This window comes from Bufo gargarizans, chromosome 1 (assembly GCF_014858855.1).
Source record: "Bufo gargarizans isolate SCDJY-AF-19 chromosome 1, ASM1485885v1, whole genome shotgun sequence".
NCBI classification, from domain to species: domain Eukaryota; kingdom Metazoa; phylum Chordata; class Amphibia; order Anura; family Bufonidae; genus Bufo; species Bufo gargarizans.
In genome coordinates this window covers 750,318,298-750,345,399 of record NC_058080.1, presented here as the reverse complement: position 1 = coordinate 750,345,399, position 27,102 = coordinate 750,318,298, and the positions used below count along the sequence as shown (strand labels likewise).

The 27,102-nt window shown below is 47.2% G+C and overlaps 1 protein-coding gene and 1 long non-coding RNA gene across 2 annotated transcripts; both read right to left on the bottom strand.

Annotated features, from left to right (window-relative positions):
- Positions 1 to 175: 175 nt before the first annotated feature.
- On the bottom strand, positions 176 to 24,877 carry LOC122938087 (zinc finger protein 501-like). The gene is made up of 2 exons (XM_044293380.1): positions 24,837 to 24,877; positions 176 to 1,871 (listed from the first exon to the last, which is right to left on the bottom strand). Exons 1-2 carry the CDS (start codon positions 24,868 to 24,870, stop codon positions 760 to 762), a joined length of 1,146 nt encoding a protein of 381 aa, XP_044149315.1. The 5' UTR covers positions 24,871 to 24,877; the 3' UTR covers positions 176 to 759.
- A 297-nt stretch (positions 24,878 to 25,174) lies between these two features.
- On the bottom strand, positions 25,175 to 26,129 carry LOC122938081. The gene is made up of 3 exons (XR_006389973.1): positions 26,069 to 26,129; positions 25,539 to 25,663; positions 25,175 to 25,223 (listed from the first exon to the last, which is right to left on the bottom strand). It is a non-coding gene; the product is annotated as an uncharacterized LOC122938081 (long non-coding RNA).
- Positions 26,130 to 27,102: the final 973 nt, after the last annotated feature.

Below are 27,102 nucleotides of genomic sequence, written 5' to 3'. Positions count from 1 at the left end.
GGGATTAAGTTAATTTTCATGGCAAAGAAGGACTATGCAATTCATCTGATCACTCTTCATAACATTCTGGAGTATATGCAAAGTGCTATTATAAAAACTTAAGCAGCATCTTCCAATATTTATGTAATTCTCAAAACTTTTGGCCACGACTGTATACTGCTTGTGCTCCCAAAAAAGGGAGATGTTTTGGAATGTTTGTTCAAAACAAGCCATTGCTTCTTCTGACACCACCATGTGTGTATAAACACCGCCAAACACTCTCCCCCCCAAAAGGGATTATTTTTGGACCATTTTTATTTTAAAAAGTACAGGGTAAGGCAATAGTCTGGACACAAAGTTTTCACTGGTGCAATTTATAGAAAATTGACTTCCAATCTATAAAAGTATTAATTGGTAGAGAGGCTGCGTTATTTGGTGTTCGACCACCATTTTGAAATTTAGCATATTGAATTCAGCTCAGACTTTTTCATTGGGAAGGAGGTCATGTGCTATGTCAACCTTGGCTAGATTTACTAAAACACACTGGAAGTGTCAGTTTGTGATCTTGTTTGTGATATATATCTATATATAAGCGAGTTCAAGGTTTCCTAAAAAGTCTTTACATGATGTGTGTGATGTGTCCACCATTCTGGCGGATGCGCAAACGTTTAATCATGTCTTATGTATTTTGTGAATACGCAATCTTAGCACTTTCCATTTGGGTTGAATTGATTTAAACCCTAATTAAAACATACAGTATTTCAAGTAATTTTCTCTTCTCTACTTCTCTCGTGTGTGACTTCTCTGATGTGCAACAAGACTTGGCTTTTGTGTAAAACGTTTCCCACATTCTAAACATAAAAACGGCTTCTCTCCTCTATGCATTCTTTCATGTCTTTCAAGGTGCGATTTCCGTGTAAAACATTTCCCACATTCTAAACATGAATATGGTTTCACTCCTGTGTGAATTCTCTCATGTCTAACAAGGTGTGATTTATCTGTAAAACATTTCCCACATTCTGAACATGAATATAGTTTCTCTCCTGTGTGAAGTTTCTCATGGTTAACAAGACTTGATTTTTTCAAAAAACATTTCCCACATTCTGAACATGAATACGGCTTCTCTCCTGTGTGAATTCTCTCATGGCAAATAAGAATTGATTTCTGTGTAAAACATTGCCCACATTTTGAACATGAATATGGCTTCTCTCCTGTGTGACTTCTCTCATGGCAAACAAGAATTGATTTCTGTGTAAAACATTTCTCACATTTTGAACATGAATATGGCTTCTCTCCTGTGTGAATTCTCTCATGTCTAACAAGATGTGATTTGTGTGTAAAACATTTCCCACATTCTGAACATGAATATGGCTTCTCCCCTGTGTGAACTCTCTCATGTAAAACAAGAGTTGATTTAACTGTAAAACATTTCCCACATTCTGAACATAAATACGGCTTCTCTCCTGTGTGAATTCTCACATGTCTAACAAGACATTGTTTTTCTGTAAAACATTTCCCACATTCTGGACATGAATATGGCTTCACTCCTGTGTGAACTCTCTCATGGAAAGCAAGACTTGATTTGTCTGTAAAACATTTCCCACATTCTGAACACGTGTGAGGTTTTTCTCCTGTGTGAAGTCTTGATCTCTTTGGGAATGATTTATCACAGTGAAACCTTTTACCCCCTTTCTGACCTGTACTTGTAACAGTCCGTGATTGGTCAGGAGAAGGTCCCTCATGATTATGATTAGGGAGATTACATGATAGATCTGTACTGTGAAGTCCTGGATGTACATTTTCTCCTGAAGAGTACTGCATGATATGTTCATCTTCTGCTTTATAATTTAGTGATAACATGAGGTTTCCCTCTGAATTCTTACTGGGATTTTCTGTTAAAATAGAAATTTGTATTTTTTTAAATCTACAAAGTAGACAAACTACTAACATTCCTATTAGGCCTCATGCACACAACAATGGTTTGGGTCCGCATCCGAGCCGCATTTTTTGCGGGTCGGATGCGGACCCATTCACTTCAATGGGGCCACAAAAGATGCAGACAGTACTCTGTAACATCCACTCCGCGGCCCCACAAAAAAACTAAATAGAACATGGCCCACTCTTGTCCGTATCACGGATGATGATAGGACTTCTCTATTAAGGGGAGAATGTTCTGTTCCGCAAAATGCGAATCACACATAAACGACAACGGTGTGCTGCGAATCCAGCTGGAGTGGGAAGTGAAAAGCTATTCACATTGAATTCATTACTGGCTTTAGTTCAATAAACTGCACCAAAAACAGAACGTGTGATTCTGGCCTTAGAAGGCTTTGTATAATTCTTTGATAAAGTTCAGAATTCTGCTGTACACCCGGTCACCACTTTTAATACATATTTAATACACAACCTCTGCCAAACAAGCCTGCCTTCTACCAATACATTTGGCCCTTTAATGTCAAGTGGGCTTCACAATGATACAGCAAGTAATTTTTGATATGTCATAGGGACATATCAAAAGTGTTGATCGGTGGGGGTCCCAACTTTGAACCAATTGCTAGAATGAGGGGTCAGAAGCACTTAGCCGAGCGCTGCCTCCCCCTTTGCTGCAGAGCGCAAGACTATAAACGGTATCAATAGAAAAGCTGAGACCATCTACAGTTTCGTGTGAAGCAGTGCTCGGCTGAGCGCTTGTGACCACACAGCTAGCAATCGGTGCGGGTCTCAGAGCTGAGACCTCCACCAATCAACATTTTTGATGTGTCCCTAAGACATATAAAAAATAAAAACATATAGGTTCTCTTTAAAGGTAATGTGTCATCTGAAAATGAACTATTGCTTAAATCATGTCTTTATGTTAAATGTCTTTTTTTGAATTTTTGGTGCCATTTTTCAATTTTCCATGTCAATTTCTATATTTAAAAAAAAATCTAAAATCCTGCGGTATTCACAATGGCCACTAAGTCTAGTAATAGGCGCCTATTTTTTCTCTGTACAGATCACTTTACTGTAGTTATCTACTAGGGATCGACCGATATTGATTTTTTAGGTCCGATACCAATAATTTGTGAACTTTTAGGCCGATAGCCGATAATTTATACCGATATTATGTGAATTTTCATTTTTGAAAAGAAAAAAAATATTCCTGCTGAAAATGAATGTTTATTGTTAATGTGTATTTTTTATTTTTTTGGTAAATCTTTCTTTTTCATTTATACTTAATATTTTTTTTTTACTAACTTTTAGCCCCCTTAGGGACTAGAACCCTTGTCCTATTCACCCTGATAGATCTCTATCAGGGTGAATAGGAGCTCACACTGTCCCTGCTGCTCTGTGCTTTGTGCACACAGCAGCATGGAGCTTACTATGGCAGCCAGGGCTTCTGTAGCGTCCTGGCTGTGTCATGGAACCATGAACCAGACGTACAACAAGAGATAGTGAAAATAAGAAGGTTTTATTGCAGAGCAAGCCGTAAGCAAAGTCCGAACGGATGGCTAAACCGAAGCAGGGTCTTGCGGAGACAGAGGTCAGGAACCAGAAGGGTAGTCAGACGAAGCCAGGAACAGGAACCAACGGGGTAGTCAGACGAAGCCGGAATCAGGAACCAACGGGGTAGTCAGACGAAGCCGGAATCAGGAACCAACGGGGTAGTCAGACGAGGCCAGGATCAGGAACCAGAAGCAGCAGCAGTCTTGGAAGCATGTGAACACAGGAGGACCAAGCAAGGAACTGAAGCCACAGACCTCCTATATATATGAGCTAGGCATCCAGCTCCTCCCAGTGGGAAGGAGGAGCCGCAGGGTGGGAGGCTACAAGAAAACCCAGAAACCAAGATGGCCGCCAGCACATGTCAAACGAAGGGAACAGCAAGGAGGTAAGACCATGACAGTACCTCCCCCTCAAGGGCCCCTCCTCCGCGGAGTAAGGAACGGTTTCTGAGGGAAGCGTGCGTGGAAGGCTCGGAGCAAGACAGGAGCATGGACATCTGCGGAGGGAACCCAGGAACGCTCCTCTGGACCATAACCACGCCAATGGACCAAAAACTGCACCCGGCCGCGGACCAGGCGTGAGTCCAGGATATTGCTCACCTCATACTCCTCACGATTGCCCACTTGGACCGGACGAGGCCGAGGAATCGAGGAAGTGAAACGATTACACACCAGTGGCTTCAACAGGGAGACATGAAACACGTTGGAGATCCGCATGCCAGGAGGAAGCGCAAGGGCATAGGCTACCGGGTTTACCCTGCGAAGCACTCGGAAGGGACCAACAAAGCGAGGCGCCAGCTTGGGAGTGGGCACTCGAAGGTTGAGGTTGCGGGTGGACAACCATACGCGGTCTCCGACCTGGTAGGAAGGAGCGGGCGCTCGTCTGCGATCAGCCTGGAGTTTCTGGCGCTGCGCAGAGACCTCAAGGGACCTCTGGATCTGTACCCAAGAAGCACGTAGGACGGAAAGGTGATCCTCCACAGCCGGAATATCCTGGGGAGAGAATACCTCCGGTAACACGGCAGGTTGGAACCCATAATTGGCCATGAAGGGAGACGTCCCAGAGGAAGAGTTCACCGCCGTGTTCCTGGCAAACTCAGCCCAAGGCAGGAGGTCAACCCAATTGTCTTGGTGATCGGAGACATAGCAACGAAGGAATTGTTCCAAGGCCTGATTGGATCGTTCTGCGGCCCCATTGGACTGAGGGTGGTAGGCCGAGGAGAAAGAGAGATGAATCCCCAACTGGGAGCAAAAGGCGCGCCAGAACCTGGACACAAACTGACTCCCCCGATCCGACACAATCTCCTTGGGCAAACCGTGCAACCGGAAGACCTCCCTGGCAAAAATCGAGGCCAACTCTTGTGCAGAGGGTAACTTCTTGAGAGGAACACAGTGGCACATTTTGGAAAACCGATCCACAATCATGAGAATGACCGTATGGCCTCGGGATGCAGGGAGGTCCACAATGAAATCCATCCCCAGGTGTGACCATGGACGCTCCCCGGTGGCTATGGGTTGCAAAAGGCCCAACGGAAGGTGCCGAGGGGACTTACTCTGGGCACAAACGGAGCATGCCGCTACATATGCGGCGATGTCGGAACGTAGAGAAGGCCACCAGAACAGACGTGAAACCGCCCAGGACAGCTGATTCTTTCCAGGGTGCCCCGCGGCCTTGGAGTTATGGTAGGTTCGCAACAACCGAGTGCGCAACTCCTCAGGCACAAAACATCTGCCGTTGGGTCTCCCAGAGGGAGCACCAGATTGAGCCGCCAAAATCTGCTCACCCAGAGGAGAAGTCAGGCTGGTGCGAATAGCGGCCAGGATCTGATTCGGGGGTATGACCGTAGTCGGAATCGACTCCTCCCCGGACAGCTCGGAGTACTGCCGTGATAAGGCATCCGCTCTGATGTTCTTGGAGCCGGGTAGGTAGGAGACCACGTAATTAAAACGTGACAAGAACAGAGCCCATCTGGCCTGACGTGGTGTCAATCTCTTGGCCTCAGAGAGGTAGGTCAGATTCTTGTGGTCCGTCAGGATGAGAACCGGAACCACCGAGCCCTCGAGCAAGTGCCTCCATTCTTTAAGGGCCTGCACGATGGCCAATAACTCCCTGTCACCAATCTGATAGTTGCACTCCGCGGAAGACAGTTTCCGGGAGTAAAACCCACAAGGAAGCAGAGGACCCTCTGGTGTTCTACGCTGAGACAGGAGGGCGCCTACTCCCGTCTCAGACGCGTCCACCTCGAGGACAAAAGGCAACCCAGGGTTGGGATGCGACAGAATCGGAGCCGACACAAAGGCGGACTTTAGAGCCTCAAAAGCTCGGATGGCCTCGAGCGGCCAGACCTGAGGATTACTGCCCTTCCTGGTCAGATCCGTGAGAGGCTTGGCTAGCATGGAAAAGTCCCTGATGAACTTCCGATAATAATTGGCGAAGCCCAAAAAGCGCTGCAGGGCACGAAGCCCACTGGGCTGGGGCCACTGTAAGACAGCCGAAACCTTCTCAGGATCCATGGAGAACCCCTCAGCGGAAATGATGTAACCTAAGAAGGTTACCTGGGATCGGTGAAATTCGCATTTCTCAAGCTTACCGAACAGCTTGTTCTCTCGTAAGCGTTGCAACACTCGTCTGACATCCAGAATGTGGGCCTCCATGGATGCAGAATATACCAAGATGTCATCCAAATAGACCACCACACACTGCTGCAACAGGTCACGGAAAACATCGTTGATGAATTCCTGGAAGACTGCGGGCGCATTGCACAACCCAAAGGGCATAACCAAGGATTCATAATGACCGGTCCTGGTGTTAAACGCGGTCTTCCACTCATCGCCCGCCTTGATCCTTACCAGGTTATATGCCGCCCTCAGGTCGAGTTTGGTAAAGACCGTGGCCCCTTTGAGGCGATCGAACAGCTCGGAAATCAAGGGTATCGGGTAAGCGTTCTTGATCGTGATGCGATTGAGACCCCTGTAATCGATGCAAGGCCTCAACTCGCCGCCCTTCTTTTTCACAAAGAAAAATCCAGCCCCTGCCGGGGACGAGGATTTGCGAATGTGTCCGCGTGAAAGCGCCTCCCTCACGTACTCCTCCATGGCCTCATTCTCCGCTACCGACAGTGGATAGACTTTGCCACGAGGAGGAACGGCACCGGATTGTAACTCTATGGCACAATCGTATGGGCGGTGCGGAGGTAGGGCAACCGCGCGCACCTTATCGAATACATCCCGGTACTCTTCGTATTCAGGAGGCAACAGAGAGTCCGAGGAAGTACACAGCAACTTGACAGGCCCATGGATGCAACTAGCCCCACACTGCGGTGACCACGAGAGGATCTCGACCGATCTCCAATCGAAAGTCGGATTATGCTTCTGGAGCCAGGGGTACCCCAAGACCACCGAGTAGTGTGGAGACGAAATAACCTGGAGACAGACCGACTCTCTGTGAACGGCACCAATGGCTATCCCCACTGGAAGGGTCTCATGAGTCACGTGTGGCGGCAGAAGGGGTCTGCCGTCTATCGCCTCAAGAGCCAGTGGGGAACCTCGAGGCTGCAGAGGAATGGAATTGGCGGCAACGAACACTCTATCAATGAACAAACCACCAGCACCAGAGTCCACCAACGCCTGGGTCGTCACCGAGCCCCCGACCCAGGAGAGGACAACCGTGATCAGTGGTTTGTCAACACGGGAAACCGGGGATGAGGAGACTCCACCCAAGATCTGCCCCCGACAGGACCTCAGGTGCGAGCGTTCTCCCGGACGGTTCGGACATGCCAACCGAAAATGCCCACCGAGACCACAGTACATGCATCGGCCCTCGCGTCTCCGGAGTACCCTCTCCCCCTCAGACAGGCGAGCAAACCCCCGCTGCATGGGTTCACCCCCAGACAAGTCATCCCCAGGAGGCGTGGGAGGAGAGGGAGGCACGGGTGGGACAGCAAACGTAGGCGCCAATCTGTTAGGAGACCTCCGCAGGCTCTCCTTAAAGGAAGGTCTCTCCCTGAGTCTGGTGTCAATCAAAATCAGGAAAGAAATAAGAGACTCGAGCTCCACTGGTAGGTCCTTAGCTGCAACCTCATCCTTCAAGGCATCCGAGAGACCATGAGAGAAAGCAGCGACCAGAGCCTCATTATTCCAGGCCACCTCTGCTGCCAGGGTACGAAACTCAATGGCGTATTCAGCTACGGATCGTGAACCCTGTCTGATGGACATAAGGAGCTTCGCAGCAGAGGCAGCACGAGCCGGCACATCGAATACCTTCCGAAGAGAAGCAACAAAACCGGAAAACTCGGCAACCACCGGATTGTTGTTCTCCCATAAAGGGCTGGCCCAGGCTAAGGCCTTGTCCGAGAGCAGCGAGATCAAGAAGCCCACCCTTGATCTCTCAGTAGGAAAGGCATGTGGCAGCAACTCGAAGTAAATGCCCACCTGGTTAAGGAAACCTCGGCACTGAGTTGGCTCTCCCCCAAAGCGCTGTGGAAGGGGGGCAGAACCGGTCATACCCTGAAACACCACAGGCGCAGCAACAGGTGTCAGGGTAGACTCTGGCGCAACAACCGGAGCGGCAGTAGGAGCGGGCCCAGGAGCGACAACCGACCCATCGGCAACGGAAGCTAAATGAGCCGTGCGTTCAAGCAGGGTTTGCAACGCCACAGCGAACCGACCCAACAGGTGATCCTGCTGATCAAGTCTGGCAACCAGCGTAGGTAGCGAGGATGGCCCTGTACCGTCAGAATTCATGGCTTGGTCCTAATGTCATGGAACCATGAACCAGACGTACAACAAGAGATAGTGAAAATAAGAAGGTTTTATTGCAGAGCAAGCCGTAAGCAAAGTCCGAACGGATGGCTAAACCGAAGCAGGGTCTTGCGGAGACAGAGGTCAGGAACCAGAAGGGTAGTCAGACGAAGCCAGGAACAGGAACCAACGGGGTAGTCAGACGAAGCCGGAATCAGGAACCAACGGGGTAGTCAGACGAAGCCGGAATCAGGAACCAACGGGGTAGTCAGACGAGGCCAGGATCAGGAACCAGAAGCAGCAGCAGTCTTGGAAGCATGTGAACACAGGAGGACCAAGCAAGGAACTGAAGCCACAGACCTCCTATATATATGAGCTAGGCATCCAGCTCCTCCCAGTGGGAAGGAGGAGCCGCAGGGTGGGAGGCTACAAGAAAACCCAGAAACCAAGATGGCCGCCAGCACATGTCAAACGAAGGGAACAGCAAGGAGGTAAGACCATGACAGGCTGCCATGGTAACCGATCGGAGCCCCAGGCTTACACTGCTGGGACTCCGATCGGAGGAGGAGAGGATTAATACTGCGGGGGGGGGAGCTTGGGGGCGCACACTGCGCCACCAATGTTGTTAGTTAATACTGGGGTGGGGGGGCCGCGGGCGCACTGCGCCACCAATGTTGTTAGTTAATACTGGGGTGGGGGGCCGCGGGCGCACTGCGCCACCAATGAAAATAAATCTCATTCATTCATATACAGGAGGCGGGAGCTGGCTGCAGAATCACATAGCCGGCTCCCGACCTCCATGAGCGGTAGCTGCGATCCGCGGCACCTGAGGGGTTAACTACCGTAGATCGCAGCTACTGCTCATAGAGGTCGTGAGCCGGCTATGTGATTCTGCAGCTCCCGCCTCCTGTATATGAATGAATGAGAGACTTATCTTCATTGGTGGCGCAGTGGCCATAGCTCCTCCCCTCTTCTTGTTCCCTGTCCTCCCATTGGTGGCAGCAGCAGCACAGGGGGAGGGAGACACTGCTTCCTTCTCCCCTGTGCTGCAGAGGGAACACGGAGAGCACTGTCAGCAGAGCGATCTGTGTTCCCGATTTGTTATCGGAATATCGGCAAAATAAATGCCGATACCGATAACAGTTAAAATCCTAAATATCGGCCGATAATATCGGTAAAACCGATAATCGGTCGATCCCTATTATCTACTTACGTTTATCACTAGAGATGAGTGAATTTCATGTTTTGAAATTTGTTCACGCTTCGTTTACTTGTAAAAGGTGACTTGCGTTATGGATTCAGTTACCATGGACCATAAAGCAAATCTATAATGGAATGCATAACGGAATGCCTTTAGAGGCATTCTGTCATAATAGGAGTCTATGGGCTGCAAAATAGATCCGCTCCGTTTCTGTTATGCAGGGGAGTACTCTGCCCTTGTAGGAAGCTGGGAGATGGACTTCGCTTCTAGTTTATGTTAGTATTTGCTGAGGAAGAGAGGGGAGAATCACCATCTCTGAGATATTTGCATCAAAAAAGCCAACTCTACTTTACAGTGCAGCAGAGAGAGAAAAGGGTGAATAAAATGCTCCACAATCTGGATGGTCAGGCTTTGGAATCAGTCTGTAAAGTATTCTCTGTTTATAGATTTATAAACATTTTAAGATTTTATTAACTTTTGACCTGATGAACTTTGGTTAGCGCATTAGTATCTGATTGGTAGGGGTCCAACACTCAGAACCCCCGTTGATCAGCTGTTTGAGAAGGCAGCGGAACTCCTGTGAGGATAGGTAAGGTCACTGTTTTAAAAATCTTGGAAAGCCCTTTTAAGGCTCATAAAGACTTTACTGCAGTGTGAGGGACATTGTTAATACACCCTTCCACACTTTGACACGGTCCTTGCCTTGCAATCCATTTGTCTAACTCCTGGGTGAACCTGCAACACACAGAGTATCATGGTGCCTGATCTTCCCTCACAAAACTTCAAAGACTACATCACCCACAATCCCTAGCTTTCCTGCTGTAAGTGTTGATGTTTATTGATTGGCTGCCTGATATTACAGTCCAGTCACGCCCCCTCTACTCAGTAATCAACAGCACACTAACACTCCCTTTGTTTCCCAAGACATTTAGCTAGAGAATTGATAGCAACACACTGAGCATGCTCGACCTAACAAAGGCTCAGAGCTACAGGTCGATGCCATGAGGAAACATAGTGGGTAGCAGAGGAAGGAAGCTACTTTTATAACTACTGAATGGTAAATATGTGAAATTTACATTATATTAGGTAATTATTGATGATGAATTAGTCTAAAACATAAATATAACTTATGTTAACTGGAATACCACTTTAAATGAAAAAAAAAAAACATTTAAAAAAAACACCAAAATATTAAGTTTAAATCACCCCCTTTGCCAATTTACATATAAAATATATAAACAATAAAAAAATCAACATATTTCATATCACTATTTCATAGTCCAAACTATTTAAGTATTAAAAAATATCTCCTATGAGGTGAACGCCGTAACAGAGAAAAAATAAAAAATGCGCGATTTGCCATTTTTTGTTACCATGTCCCTCTAAAAAATAGGATAGGACTCTTCTGTTATGGCCCGGGCGTTCCATAAGATGTGGAATGAATGAGGCTTTTTTGGCGTTTTATTTTTTTCACGTAGTATTGAATGGTATCAAGTATCGCAATACTTTTTTATGGTATAGAAATCGAATCAAAATTTTGGTATTGTGACAACCCTATACAGGACCTTCAAGAAGCCCCTGCCCTCATGACAGATAGGTCTGTTCAGATTCCAGCATCTGTTTCTGACTGTTATATGTATTATGTCCCATGGTGGCTGCTGTAGCATCTCTCTAAAGGCTGTTAAGAACAGCTCCGGCAGGTTTGTGGCCTCCATAATCATGTTCAAGAAATAAAATTAAATAAAACTTCAATCACAAAAAAACTGATTAGAATAAATGGATATAGGTCATTATCTGATTTTAACTGACAAAACTATTTCGGTGACACATTCCCTTTAAATAGGATCCGTCACCACATTCCTCATCACAAACTGCATTCATTATTAGATTAATTTCTTTGACCTGATGAAGCTGGTGGATTCACTATAATAATCCATGCCATAATGCCACCAAGGGATCAGCTGACAAGCACTTCATAGTGCACCCCCTCCTCTGCTGCTGCTGAAATCTCACTGCGGAAACTCTAACCATTTTGAAGAAAAACACAAAATGTATGGATTATTTTTAATATCTCTTTACTATCCCAAAATGATGCTTAAAGGGATTCTGTCATGTGATTTTAGCCCTATAAGCTAAACATATGCCCATGTCCGTACTAATAACATGAATCCTAAACTGGCCTTATTAAACCTGCTTGTGGCTCTATTAGCTCAAAAAACTGTTTTTTATAACCTGTCAATCGCCTACCTAAGGTGCCCAATGGGACGTCTGTTAATACAGGGTGCCCGGCCGTCTGGTGCCCAGCGCCTCCTTCCCAGTCTTAATCGCTGCCCTCCCTGTCTACAGTGCCACCTTCCTCACCTCAGCGCCGCCTCCGCAATTCTCCCGTCCCTCTGCCAGATCCGGCGCCTGCGCACTAGGCTCAGCCTGATGCGCCGTGGGATCCTGGCAGCGGCTTCGTTGAGTGAAGTGCGCATGCGCCCGGCCTGATTGGCATGCGCACTTCGCTCAACGAAGCTGTAGGCGATTGACAGGTTATAAAAACCTGTTTTTTGGGCTAATAGAGCCACAAGCAGGTTTAATAAGGCCAGTTTAGGATTCATGTTATTAGTACGGACATGGGCATATGTTTAGCTAATAGGGCTAAAATCTCATGACAGAATCTCTTTAACCCTTTCCTGCCAATTGTGTAAACAGGTCCGGCGTTAAGGGGAGGGCAAACTGGGCAGGGCCCCCTGCTTCAGATCGCTGAACAGTCGGGACTCCCTGCCTGCTTCAGATCACTGTCGGGACTCCAGAGTTCGAGACTTAGGAGTCCCTGCTCTGACTCCATATATGGCTGTGTACATTTATGAAGTCACAGCGCTATGAACATAAAGGGGGTATCCCCAAGCATTGTCAGTATGCTTGGGGACACCCTGTGTCTAATTTAGCCTCTATTTTTGAAATGTTTCTGTGGGGGTTCGAACTCACAACCATCTACATTAAAAGGCAAGAAGTATTTTATTTGATATTTTTTTAGTAATTGCAAAATAAATATGTACCGTATTTTCCGGCGTATAAGACTACTTTCTAACACTAGAAATTATTTTCAAAAGTCGGGGGTCGTCTTATACGCCGGACATAGAGATCTGATGGTATATTCTAACCCCCAGGCGTTCCCATGGTGACGGGGATGCTTGCCTGGGGGTTAGAATATACAGGGCCCCGCCGCTCACAGGAGTACATTTATAAACTGTAATCCGTAACTTTAACTTTTATCACCGCTCATCTCTTTACTAGAGTACCTTACTCTCAGCTCCGGTAACAGGCAGTGCGGGCGGCGCTCACTCACTGACGTCACGTGCCTGATCCTCCGACTAGGTGGCGCAGGCACGTGACGTCAGTGAGTGAGCGCTGCCTCCGACACTGCCTGTTAATGGAGCGGCGAGTAAGGTACCCTAGTAAAGAGATGAGCGGTGATAAAAGTTAAAAGTTACAGTTTATAAATGTACTCCTGTGAGCGTCGGGGAGGGGGGGATCTGTGGATGGCACTGTTATGGGGAGGAGGATCTGTGGATGGAACTGTTATGGGGAGGGGGATCTGTGGATGGCATTGTTATGGGGAGGAGGATCTGTGGATGGCACTGTTATGGGGAGGAGGATCTGTGGATGGCACTGTTATGGGGAGGGGGATCTGTGGATGGCACTGTTATGGGGAGGGGGATCTGTGGATGGCATTGTTATGGGGAGGGGGATCTGTGGATGACACTATATAGCATCTTATATCATCTGCAAAGAGGCCTCTCTTTGGAGTGTTCTAGATATGGGGTGGTTAATACCTACCAAAAGTGTCCCAAGGCAGGACAACCAGTGACGGGGCTATGTGCAAAAGGCTCATTGATGTGAACCCTGTCCACTACTAAATGTGCCTAAAATGTGACCTGAGCATCAGAAAAGGAGCAACTGAAGAATACAGCCCGTTGTCTCATTACATCATATGGACAGTTGTGTGCGTGTCACGTAACCGATATATTTCACCTTTATTTATAAAATAATCCAAAATTTACAAAAAAATTGAAAAATTCACAATTTTCTAAATTAGATTTTTTTTTACTTTTATGCAGATAGTAATGCCTCATAAAATAGTTTTCAATCAACGTTCCCCATATGTCTGCTTTATGTTGGCATCATTTTGCAAAAAAAACTTTTTTTCTTTAGGATGTTAGAAGGCTTAGAATTTTAGAAGCCATTTTTCAAATTTTCAACAAAATTTCCAAGACCATTTTTTTGAAGCACCAATTCAGTTATAAATTGATTTTGAGGGGCTTACGTAACGGAAACCACCCGTAAATGACCCCATTTTATAAACTCCACCCCTCAAATTATTCAAAACTGATGTTAAAAACTTTGTTAACCCTTGAGGTGTTCCACAAGAATTAACGGAAAATGGAGGTCAAAATCGGAATTAGACTTACCGGTAATTCGGTTTCCATGAGATCACCATGACGGCCACGAGGAGATTGACCCCTGACCTCTGTAGGGGCAGGAACAGAGAAAGGTTAAAATGCCCCCCCCCCCTCCACCATCACCAGTGCTTTCCAAAATTATCACAGTGAAAAAAAAAAAAAAGGACATAATATATACTTAACGGGTATTACTTCATACCCCTAACAACAATAATAGAATATAATAAGGGAGGGAATAACGAGCCGTCATGGTGATCTCATGGAAACCAAATTACCGGTAAGTCTAATTCCGATTTTCCATATCATCACCATGACAGCCACAAGGAGATATTCAAAATTACAACATTAAGGGGAGGAGGGGGGGAACTGCCTGAAGTCCCTTACGTCCCTTTTGTAATGCTTTACAAAAGGTATGTACATTTGACCAGGTAGTGGCCCTGCAAATATTAACCAAGGAAGCCCCAGCTCTCGGCTTGAGAGGAGGACATGGCTCTAGTCGAGTGGGCTTTCAATTTTGCTGGACAGGGGAAACCCTGAGAGGCATAGCAATGGGAAATTGTGCACTTAATATTTGGACAACCCCCTACCTTTGTTCTTTCCTGAAAACTGAACCAGAAGACTATCTGATAATCTGAAGCTTTTTGTGACTTCCAAATAGCTTAGAACAGTACTTCTGACGTCTAAAGAGTGAAATACCTCCTCTCCCCTATTTTTCGGATTGTTCCAAAAGTATGGTAGGATGATCTCTTGGTCTCTGTGGAAGTTGGATACTACTTTGGGCAGAAACCCTGGGTCTAACCTGAGCACTATCCTATCCTCCAAAATTTTAAAGGTAAGATTCCCTAATTGAGATTGCTATCACTTCTGCAAGGCGACTTTCAAGCAATCAAAAAGGCTGTTTTAAAAGGATAGGAATTTCAACTGACAGTCTTCTAGTGGCTCAAATGGACTCATAGTTAAGCCTTTTAGAACGGTATTGAGGTTCCAAGGAGGTACCTGGGATCTTAGAGTAGGTCGTAGTCTTGCTGCCGCTCTCATGAATCATCTGATCCATCTATGGGTTGCCAAGTTCGTATCAAAGAAACAACTCAGAGCTGACACTTGTACCTTAAGAGTAGATGGTCTAAGACCCAATTCTAGACCCTGCTGGAGAAAGTCCAAGATTTGATGAATCTTTGGTCTAGCTAAATTTGGAGAAGATTCTCCCGACTAAGAAAAGATCTTTAAAAATATGGCTGATGTTACCTTCTTTCTACTCGCCTTAAGAGTAGAAATGACCTTATCCGAAAGACCCTGATACCTCAGAACCTCGGCCTCAGGATCTAAGCAGTTAATTACAGAAATTCTGGGTTGGGATGAAGGATGGGACCTTGATGTAGAAGGTCTTTCCACAGAGGGAGAGGCCAAGGACTGGAGGCTGAGAGACTCTTGAGGGAGGAGAACCAACTCCTTTTTGGCCAGAATGGAGTTATAAGAATGATGGTTGGATTTTCCTCCAGGATCTTCAGAATTACTCTGGGGATCATTGGTATGGGGGAAAAGCATAACATAGATTCCAGTTCCATGTTGTGGCGAAGGCATCTACTATCCAGGGATTGCCCTTGGGATCCAGAGAACAAAATCTGTTAACTTTTGTTGTCCTTTGATGCGAAAAGATCTATGTCTGGAATCCCCCGTCTGGTTACTATCATCTGCAAGACTTCCCAATTCAGGAACCATTCTGTTAGGTCCACCGTATGACGACTGAGATAATCCGCTTCCTTGTTTAGAGTCCCCTTGAGGTAAGTTGCCGATATGGATCTCACATTTTCCTCTCCCCAGTGAAATATTTTGTTTAAAATCAATAGTTTTTTCGACTTTGTTCCCCTCTGGTGTGAGAGGTAGGCAACTGTCGTTGTGTTGTCTGACAATATCCTTAGGTGTTGGTCTTGGAGGGACTCCTCTGCTGCCTGTAATGCCTGCCATACCGCACTCAGTTCCCTGAAGTTTGATGATTGGCTGCTTATCGAAAGAGGCCACGAACCCTGGTAATAGGATTCCCCAATTTTTGCGCCCCAGCCTAACTGACTGGCATCGGTCTTAATCTGTATGTGAGGCGATTTCCTCCAGGACATCCCCTGAGAGAGATTGTTGTCTGTAATCCACCAGTTTAGAGAAGACTTTACCTGGCTTGGGATGTGAACTCTGAAGTCCAAAGACTGTACCAGATGTCCAAGATCCAGGACTACATGGGACGGAAGTGCATCTGGCTCCACATTACAGATGGAATGCATGCTGTTAGAGTACCCACTAGTTTCATAGCTTCTCTCAGGGAGCAGATTTTCTTTCGCTGGAAGGACTTGACTTTCTTCTTTAGAGATTGAAGCTTGTCTGTGGGTAGGAAGGTCATTTGAGACCCAGAGTCTAGTATAACTCCCAGGAATCGGACTCTGGTTGCTGGATGAAGGCAAGATTTTTGGGGATTGATAATCTAACCCAGTTCTTTCAGGATATCTAGAAAAGTGTCCAAGTCCGTAAGCACTTGCTTTGCTGTATCTCCCACTAGTAAAAAATCGTCTAAATAGGGGATTACATTCAGATTCTTGTGTCTTAAGAATGCCACAATTTCGATCATAAGTTTGGTGAATATCCTGGGAGCCGAGGAAATCCCAAACGGAAAAGCAGTAAATTGGAAGTGGTCGATGCTGCCGAACTGGTCTGTTACAGCAAATCTTAAAAACTTGGGATATTGTGGTTGATTGGGATATGGTAATACGCATCTTTTAAGTCCACTGTACACATCCCTTCTTTATCAAGGGAATGGGGATCTTAAGGATTCCATTCTGAATTTCCTGTAGGTTATGTATTTGTTTAGGAATTTTAAGTTTATGATCATCCGGAACTACCCCTCTTTCTTTTTTACTAGAAAGAGGCTGGTATAGAATCCATGACCCTGTTCTGAGTTAGGGACTTGACTTACAACTCCAATATGTATGCAGACTTTGACGTTTTCCCAAATGGCACGTTAAACTTTTCCTGATCCCAGATTTAATACAAATTTTTTTTTGGGGGGAACTGAAGAAAATTCTATTTTGTAGCCCGCACGGACTATTTCCTGGGCCCAAGGGTTTGATGTTACCTTTTCCCAGGCCGCAAGGAAACCTTTCAGTCTTCCCCCCACTTTGACGTTATTGCTTCTCAGAGGGTTTTTTTCTGGCGATTAAGGAGAAACCCCCTGCCTCTGCCCCCTTTGGGGTAACTCCAACTGCCTGATTTTCCCTTCCCTTTGTAGGATCTGTCCTGGCCCTGAATGGAATGAAAGGGAGCATTCTTCCTATAAGGTCTATCTTTAGGGAAGCCCTTCTTTTTAACCAAGGCCTTCTCCAAGACTGTGTCTAGGACTGGCCCAAAGACGTATTCCCCTGAAAAAGGAAGGGAGCATAATTTAATTTTTGATGTTTTGTCCCCAAAAAATCTGAATGGATTCTGCCGAAGCGTCTGCTAAAAACGCTGTTGCCGACCTAAGGAGAGGTATAGAATTTAACTCTTCTCTTGGGGTTTTATTTTTCAAATGGGATTCCAATTCGTTCAACCATAGAAACATGGATCTCGCTTCCAAGGTCGCTGCAATGTTGGATTTTATGCTAAACATAGATGCTTCCCAATTTACGCAACAGGCCATCGCTTTCCTTTCCATGGGATCTCTTAATTGGGAAGCGTATTTTTTTTATTTTTCGAGCGATTGTCTGCTCAGTAGTCGAGGGGATCTTCAATGTGGGGTGGAAGGGTGCAATCCAAGTATGCCACCACCTGCTGGTTTAGGTTCTGCTCCATGTCTAGCTGCTGCTGGTGAGTAGTTTCTTCACTAGGCGGGTGAAGAAAACTGCTCATCAGAGATACTTGATGGAGCTGGTATTGCTTCTGCCCCCCCTCCAGCAACCATGGCAGTGGAAAGTGAGTGCAGAGGGCCCCCTGGTCAGACCTTCGTGATGATGGGAGATGGCAAACATAGGCAGCAGCCAACTGACTACATAGGATGTCTGGATAGTAGTTCAGTTTATCCTCCCTCTCAGCGGGTGGAAAAAAGGCCCCCACTTTAGACCAGAAAAATCACATTATGTGCAAACCTAGAACCACACAGGCCCGAAAAGGCCCATAAACAAAAAAACTGGGTGGGAGCTGTGTCCCCCAATGAGCGGAAGAGAAACAGATTTTACGGTGAGTACAAAAATCTAGTTTTTTCATCCGTCTCATTGGGGGACACAGGCATTGACCATGGGACGTTCCAGGGCAGTCCCTGGGGGTGGGCTTAACTACAACCTCCCTGCCAATCAGAGAACAGCTGTTTGCAAAACTCTACGCCCCAAAGAAGCGTCAGGCATGGAACTAAGCATAGGGAACTGCTTCGAAGGCAGAAACCATGTGCCCCAGAGCCCGCATGCAGCGACGAATGGGAACTGGAGCTGGCCACAACAATGAGCGAATCTGAAGATGGAGAGCGGATATTTTTTCCGGAAGCAAGAACACCTTGGCCTGACATGTGTCCAGTACCATACCCAGATAAGTCAATCGCTGCAATGGATAAAGACAAAACTTCTGTCTGTTCACGATCCATCTGAAGCGCTCCAGGGTGTCCAGGACTATGCTCAGGCTGTCTGCTGTCCCCTGGAACGACCTACTGCGAATCGGAGAAACCTCTGATGACTGACGCATTTGGACACGTGAAGATAAAGCTTCCTTGATGTCTATCGAGGACAGGTACTCCCCCGATTCCATGGACCCAATGACCGACCTCAATTACTCCATCCGGAATCTGAGGACGCGAAGGAAACGGTTGACAGCCTTGAGGTCTAGAACGGGATGGACAGTCTTCTCTTTTTTGGGAACCACAAAGAGATTGGAGTAAAACCGGAACAATCACACCTTGCTGCAGCAGTGTGCGAATTGCCAGAAAAAAATAATCTGCGGCTGTGGGAGAGGCAGGAGGAGACAACAGAAAAAAACGGGACGGAGGGGAGGATTTGAAATTCAGCTTGTAGCCCTCTGCAATGACCTCCCTGACCCACGCATTTGAGACGAAAACCAGCCAAACATGGGTGCCGGGAGCTGCCCGTCATGCAGCGGAGTTCTTAGGGTTAAAGGACTTGAAGCCCTGTTGACGGGAATGCCAGGAAGGCCGCGACTTGAAGGAAGGCTTGCGCTTAACAGACGCTCCCTTGGGGCCGGAAAAACTCAGAAAAGGATGAAAAAAAAGGCTTCCTCTTTTTTGCCTTATTAGACCGCCCCCTGTTCTGAGGTAAATGGGTGCTCTTTGCACCTGTAGCATCCGAAATGATCTCATCCATGCGCTTACCAAAAAGTCTGCTTCCAGTAAAAAGGAGGACCATCAGGGTCCGCTTTGAAGCATTATCTGCCGCCCAGCATGCAAAGCCATAACGTACGGCGAATAGCCACCAACAGCGCTGACGAGCGAGCCATAAACCTGGCCGCGTCCAAAGATGCTTCACAAATATATGCACTGGCATGCGAGAGCTGCAGGGCCACATCTGCAAGTTCCTCCGAAGGGACTCCCAACTCAAGACCCTGACGTAAGTTATTTGCCCACTCCCCCATAGCCTTGCTCACCCATATAGAGGCAAACACCCGCTGCAGCGCTGTGCCCACTGCTTCAAAGGCAGATTTTGCAAACGCTTCCAGCTTCTTATCTTTGATATCAGAAAAAGAAGCCCCATCCGCCATTGGCAAGGTAGTATGTTTAACCACGTGGGAAACTGGCGGATCCACTACAGGTGGAGCTGACCATTTCTTAGTCAAATCCTCCGGGAAAGGATAAAGGACGTTCAAGCGTTTGGCAACATGAAATGTCTATCAGGAAAATTCCACTTCTTGGAGAGAGAGAGGACTGAAACTCCTGGTGGCTGGGGAAACACTTGTGCAAATGATGGGACTTCCTAAAGGAAACACCCGCGCTGGCAGATGACGGAGCTGGATCCTCAACCTGCAACGTCTCAATAACTGCTGTAATTAAATTGTCCACCATGGAGGATAGTTTGGATGACTGACCTTCTGGTGAGACAACATCCTCATCTGACCCTCTCTCCTCGGAACATGCCTCTTCAACTAAGGACATGTCGGAGTGAAACTCTCTAGCAGGAGGAGGAGAGGCCGAGGACACGGGAGACACAGAACCCCTTTTGGGGGAGGAAATTCTGTCCCATTTTGTGGGGCGGCCATGATGGGCACGAGCCCCATGATCCCCAGAGTCGGACCGGTCAGGGAACTGCCTTGATGAGAAACGCCACAATATATCCACAATAGCTTTGTTGGTATTGGAGACGTCCTGTACCACCCTAGACAGGGAACGCGCCCATTTTGGTTCTTCAGTAGCTTAGACATCAGGAAGCAATGGGTCCGGAGCCGAACCACTAGATGGCGGCGCAGCACACACAAAACAGAGGGAGTCTGACTGATGGGATGGAAATTTTGTGCGACATGATGCGCAGGCAAAATGACACACCAAAGGGACCGTCTGCTTCAGGACCTGGGTTCAGACATAATGATACCCCTGGCACCCCAATAAGGAAAAGGGAAAGGTTAGACCCTGTAAGAAGGAACAAACAACATTCTTGCTTTAAATCCTGGAAGTGGGCGGAGCCCCCCGACTCGCCGAGTGCTTAAGCGCACTATACATTTCCAAGAGTAAACACAGAGTGTTGCGATCTGCATCATGAACACCCCGACCAGCTCTGTCACTCTCGGGGTGCCCCTCCTGCAGACACCCCCCCACATGTTGGCACCAAAAAACAGCCACAAACACACACATATATAGATATATATTTTGTCTTGAAAAAATGAGGATGCAGCACACTATATAGACGAGGGGTGCACGTCCGGCCAGTGTGGACCAGCACCTAGGTCCAATGAACTAGAAATGAAAAAAACGGCCAGCAGCACTCCAAATTAGCAAAGACAAAGTGTGGTTTATTAACCCAAAGTCAAGCGACGTTTCAACAGCTTGTTGCTGTCTTTATCAAGCCTGGCTTGATAAAGACAGCAACAAGCTGTTGAAACGTCGCTTGACTTTGGGTTAATAAACCACACGTTGTCTTTGCTAATTTGGAGTGCTGCTGGCCGTTTTTTCATTTCTATATATTTTGTCTGTTATATGTGTATCACTGTCCTGATGAAGGGGGTTATTCACCCCTGAAACACGTAGACAATAAAGATTTTGGAACTATACGCTCTACTTTGATGGTATCTTTACCCACGTCCCACTTCAGCTCCAGCACCTGTATTTTTGGGCGCAGGCAGGAACCCAGGCTGCAGTCAAGTCCCCGTCGGGATATACACCAGCAGGAGCCTGTATAGCTGTTGTGACTACCTCACAACAGACTCTGGTAAGCGAACTATTTATTTGTATACGATAAAACTTGCAAGCAACACCACACATGAGGCGCTGTCCTCTCTCTTATTTTTTTCTCTAGCCTTACGACCTGTAGCGTCCGAAGTGATCTCATCCAGGCGCTTACTAAAAAGTCTTCTGCCGGTAAAAGGGGAGGGCCGTCAGGGTCCACTTTGAAGCATTATCTGCCGCCCAGCAGGAGAGCCATAGGGTACGGCCTAGTGGCCTGAAGCCTATGAGGCACAACAGAGGGGACGGGAGCCTTAGGCTTCCGTGGCCCTCATTGAAATGCCTGCTGCCTGGCGCCCCAAGTGATTTGGCGCCCGGGGTAACCGCCCACGCTACGCCACTGCGTAAAGGGCATACATTCGCACGTCGGTGCTGCCATGAAATTTCACAAACACTGACTGGCTCAATGTCTGGGTCACCTTCTGTCCAACATATGTGTGCAGGGCAGGTACTGCCTTTTTTGCAAAGTAATGACGGCCTGGTACTCTCCACCTTGGCTTGGCATAAGGCATCAGTTCTCTGAAAGGAGTAGAGTCCATCATTTGGAAAGGGAGGGACTAAAGTACTAGCAACTTGGCCAGGAGCACGTTCAGCTTCTGCTCCGTTGGATGAGTGCACGCGTACTGCTGTCTTTTTGCAATCTCTTCCATGAACTATTGCTGACGAAATGCGTGACTTGGAGGAGCAGGAGCATCAGGACCAGTACATGATGGGAAGGAAACAGCCCCTTCTGCTAAGGTGGCGGAGCCTTGACTACAGGAAAAGGGGTGCCGGCCACTGGGTGATGCAGCGGTTGCTGTCAGGCTGTACCACTACATTGGAGCAACAATTTTCCCAGGCCACTTTACGCTGAAACTGCTTATGTTGACGCAGGGCCGATGTGCCAATATTGGCACCCTGATGAGGTTTAACACTGACAATTGTAAAGTTATGCACATGGGAAGGAATAATGCAAGTCACCCATACATACTAAATGGTAAAACACTCTGTAACACTGACATGGAAAAGGATCTAGGAATTTTAATAAACAGCAAACTAAGCTGCAAAAACCAGTGTCAGGCAGCTGCTGCCAAGGCCAATAAGATAATGGGTTGCATCAAAAGGGGCATAGATGCCCGTGATGAGAACATAGTCCTACCACTTTAAAAATCGCTAGTCAGACCACACATGGAGTACTGTGTACAGTTCTGGGCTCCTGTAAACAAGGCAGACATAGCAGAGCTGGAGAGGGTCCAGAGGAGGGCAACTAAAGTAATACCTGGAATGGGGCAACTACAGTACCCTGAAAGATTATCAAAATTAGAGTTATTCACTTTAGAAAAAAGACGACTAAGGGGAGATCTAATTTCTATGTATAAATATATCAGGGGTCAGTACAGAGATCTCTCCCATCATCTGTTTATCCCCAGGACGGTGACTGTGACGAGGGGACATCCTCTGCGTCTGGAGGAAAGAAGGTTTGTACACAAACATAGAAGAGGATTCTTTACGGTAAGAGCAGTGAGACTATGGAGCTCTCTGCCTGAGGAGGTGGTGATGGGGAGTACAATAAAGGAGTTCAAGAGGGGCCTGGATGTATTTCTGGAGCGTAATAATATTACAGGCTATAGCTACTAGAGAGGGGTCGTTGATCCAGGGAGTTATTCTGATGCCTGATTGGAGTCGGGAAAATTGGCTTCTACCTCACAGTTTTTTTTTTGCCTTCCTCTGGATCAACTTGCAGGATAACAGGCCGAACTGGATGGATAGATGTCTTTTTTCGGCCTTATGTACTATGTTACTATGTTACCCTGGCTACGCTGCACCTTCTGCCCACCGATTCTACAAATGGCCGTGCTCACGTGACGTCCTCGGCAGCTTGATGAAAAATTTACACACTGACGAATATGGCATTTTCCCACACATCACTCCGAGCTGACTGCCTGCTACCGCTGCCTCCATGAACCCGTACACCGCTACTTCTTTCCGGACCACCTCCTGAACTACCGATTGATGCACAGAATTTAGTGTAAAAGAATTTGGACTGCATCACACTGCCCATTGCCACCACCTCCTGAACTGCAGATTGACGCACAGAATTCCACCCCAAGGGCAAATGGATGTAATTATATTTCCTATTAATACACCCCAAAACTGGTTGTATCACACAGCACTTTCACCCCAACAACAAGCAAGGATTGCTGGAATTACTGATGTATCATATAGTGCAAACAGCCTAAAAGCAGTAGTATTAGAGCAATGTGGATCCCCAATTAGTGCAGCAAGGTGTAATAGTAATCGCTCCTATTACCCAGGCTTTACACTCCCCTATTGGTCCCCGCTCTCTCCCTATAGTGCGGATAATGCCTCCCTATCCCTTCCCTGCACTATGAATCATCTTTCCCTGAACTGTGCAATCGTTTTTCTTTTCCAGAATAAAGTCTTTCCTAAACCCTGTCCCAGCGCCCGTCACATCTCTCCCTGCACGAAGTACACTGGAAGATGGCGGAAACCAAGATGGCTGAGGCTATTTATAGGGCTGTGACATCACAGACGCTGGCTGCATGCATGGCATTGTGGGCGATCCCTCCTTCCCAGAGTTCTTATTTCCATGTTCTAACATCTGCAGCAGCCATTTTAGGAAAAACTACGATTCGTTACCACAAAGCGCGAGGAAATTCAACTTTGATACAAATAGGATTTTTCGTGAAATTTCTACTTCGTCAACTTCGATTCACTCTTCTCTACTTGTTATATAAGAGGCTGTTGCTCCTCCATTACATGTCACTGCACACACGTGTATACACTGCACATGACGGCTCTTACCCTGTGATATAAGAGGCTGGTGCTCCTCCATTACATGTCACTGCACACACGTGTATACACTGCACATGACGGGTCTTACCTTGTGATATAAGAGGCTGGTGCTCCTCCATTACATGTCACTGCACACACGTGTATACACTGCACATGACGGGTCTTACCTTGTGATATAAGAGGCTGGTGCTCCTCCATTACATGTCACTGCACACACGTGTACACACTGCACATGACGGGTCTTACCTTGTGATATAAGAGGCTGGTGCTCCTCCATTACATGTCACTGCACACACGTGTATACACTGCACATGACGGCTCTTACCCTGTGATATAAGAGGCTGGTGCTCCTCCATTACGTCACTGCACACACGTGTATACACTGCACATGACAGGTCTTACCTTGTGATATAAGAGGCTGGTGCTCCTCCATTACATGTCACTGCACACACGTGTATACACTGCACATGACGGCTCTTACCTTGTGATATAAGAGGCTGGTGCTCCTCCATTACATGTCACTGCACACACGTTCATACACTGCAAATGACCGGTGTTACCTTGTGATATAAGAGGCTGGTGCTCCTCCATTACATGTCACTGCACACACGTGTATACACTGCACATGACGGCTCTTACCCTGTGATATAAGAGGCTGGTGCTCCTCCATTACATGTCACTGCACACACGTGTATACACTGCACATGATGGCTCTTACCTTGTGATATAAGAGGCTGGTGCTCCTCCATTACATGTCACTGCACACACGTGTATACACTGCACATGACGGCTCTTACCTTGTGATATAAGAGGCTGGTGCTCCTCCATCATGGCCTCCTCGTACAGGTCCTTGTGTCCTTCTATATACTCCCACTCCTCCATGGAGAAATAGACAGTGACATCCTGACACCTTATAGGAACCTGACAACACAATGACACCGTCATCACCCAGGCCCCTCCAGTGCTGTTACTGAAAAATTTCCCAGCATTCCCAGCAGTGTCACCTCTCCAGTCAGCAGCTCCATCATCTTGTGGGAGAGTTCTAGGATCTTCTGCTCATGTTTCAGGGGGTGAGGGGGAGGCTCTGTGATGGGGTGAGGGGTCCTGCTCCGCCCTCCTGACTCCTGGAGATGGATGATGGGAGTCACACAGTCCCCCGATGTCTTCTTCACTATTGTGTACTCCTGTGGATGGAGAGAGACACTTAGGGAATCAACCCTTCAGGGGCCATGTGCTCTCCTCCGGCCCTTTCCTCCTGGGTACAACGTGCCTACTTACCTTCTCATGGCTCCTTCAACATGACTATTGGTCACTGGTCACATGACACATCACTCACCATACTGGGGGCTGATCTTCAGGGTCTCCATCACTTGGAAGGTCTGGAGGCCGTTCTCCAGGACCCTGGACTCTTCCTATTACTTCCTATGATGGATTCTCCTTCCCAATGTCTGACTTGTTACAGAATACAATAAAGAGGAGAGAAATCTAGAAAAAGTTACCTCTCCGCTCAGCAGGGAGATGATCTCCAAGGTGAGGTCTAATATTCTTCTGCTGATCTCCTTCCTGTCCATCCTTGGTGGCTCATTCGGGAGAAGGGTCGTACTGCTGGTTTTTTTCATGATACCTCCAAAAAGAAGGGAATAAAAGGTTAATCAGTGAGTCCCATGTCCCCGATAATAAGGCCGAGAAAAAGTACAACTCATTCCGCAAAACTCAGACCCTCATAAAGCTGCACTGACGGGAAAACCCTGAGCTCCGGGTGTATCTAAGCTCCTGGCAGTGCAGTGTGTATCTAAGCTCCTGGCAGTGCAGTGTGTATCTAAGCTCCTTGCAGTGAAACCTCATTCACACAGAGCAGATTCTCTCATCCAGCACTGAATGATGACAACCCCCACTATCCCCACTACTACTTCCCCCATCATACTAAGCTGAGGAGCGGAGAAGGATTCCTTGTGTGTAATGGAGGAGAATCTCCAGAGGTGACATGTCTGAGCTCTCCACCACACTGTCTCCTCACAGCTCATCTTACCTGCAGGCTGGAGGAATGGCTGATACCAGAGAGAACAAGAGCCCTGACTACCGACCAGGACCTGCCCAGTATCTGCTGCACTGCCAGAGCTGAAGGACCTGGGATGATGTCACAGTCATGTGATCAGTGCAGGGGGCGGGGCTCAGTACTGGATGTATAATGACCATGTGACATGAGGGGCGGAGGTCCTGTGCTCTGTGTGGAGAAGAGGTGGTGAAGGACCTGGGGTGATTTCACCGTCATGTGATCAGTGCAGGGGGAAGAGCTCAGTACTGGATTGGATAAGAGGTGGCAAAGGGCCTGGGATAATGATCATGTGACATAAGGGGCGGAGCTCCTGTGCTCTGTGTGGAGCAGTGAAGGACGGATCTCTAGTGACTACTTCCATTACTTCAGGGGGATATTCTCGGTGTCTTCTGTAGGGGGCAGATCTCGTAGTGTGAGCTCCTCAGTGATGGGATGGATGGGCCTCCCATAGAAATGTCTCCTATTTGCAGTGTTTCTTCAGTCACTGGTTCATAGTCAGAGATGCGTCAATTTTGACGTAAATTTGTTTTCCCTTAGTCCTAACAGCAGCACAAGTGGGGTATTTGCCCCTGTGAAGCTGGTCAGGACAGGCGGAATTTTTTATGAACCAAAAATTTCTGCCTAAGTATCTTAATTAATTAATTAAGCCCCTACCCCATATAACCCGGCCCCTAACTGGACGGGGTTGCTTTATAACAAGTAAATGACAATAAATCACACAAAGGGAGGGAAATTTGTGTGCTGCTGTTAGGACTAAGGGAAAACAAATTTACGTCAAAATTGACGCTTCCCTTTCGTCCTAACCAGCAGCACAAGTGGGGAAGTAGCAAGAAACCTCACCCAAATTGGGAGGGCTCCCTACTCCCCTCTTCGGAGAGGCCGCCACTTAAAACGGATTGTCCAAAGGCCATTCCCTCCGCTCATCTCGACTCTAGACGATAATGTGAGATGAAGGTGTTCAGAGAACTCCAAGAAGCGGCTGCACAAATCTGATCTAAGGGGATCAG

Excerpts from the sequence above, each read along its gene's own strand:
- LOC122938087 (XM_044293380.1), bottom strand. The coding sequence starts at position 24,870 with ATGATGGAGGAGCACCAGCCTCTTATATCACAAG. Across the intron at positions 1,872-24,836 it reads CCAGCCTCTTATATCACAAG|AAAATCCCAGTAAGAATTCA; the intron begins GTAAGAGCCGTC and ends CTATTTTAACAG.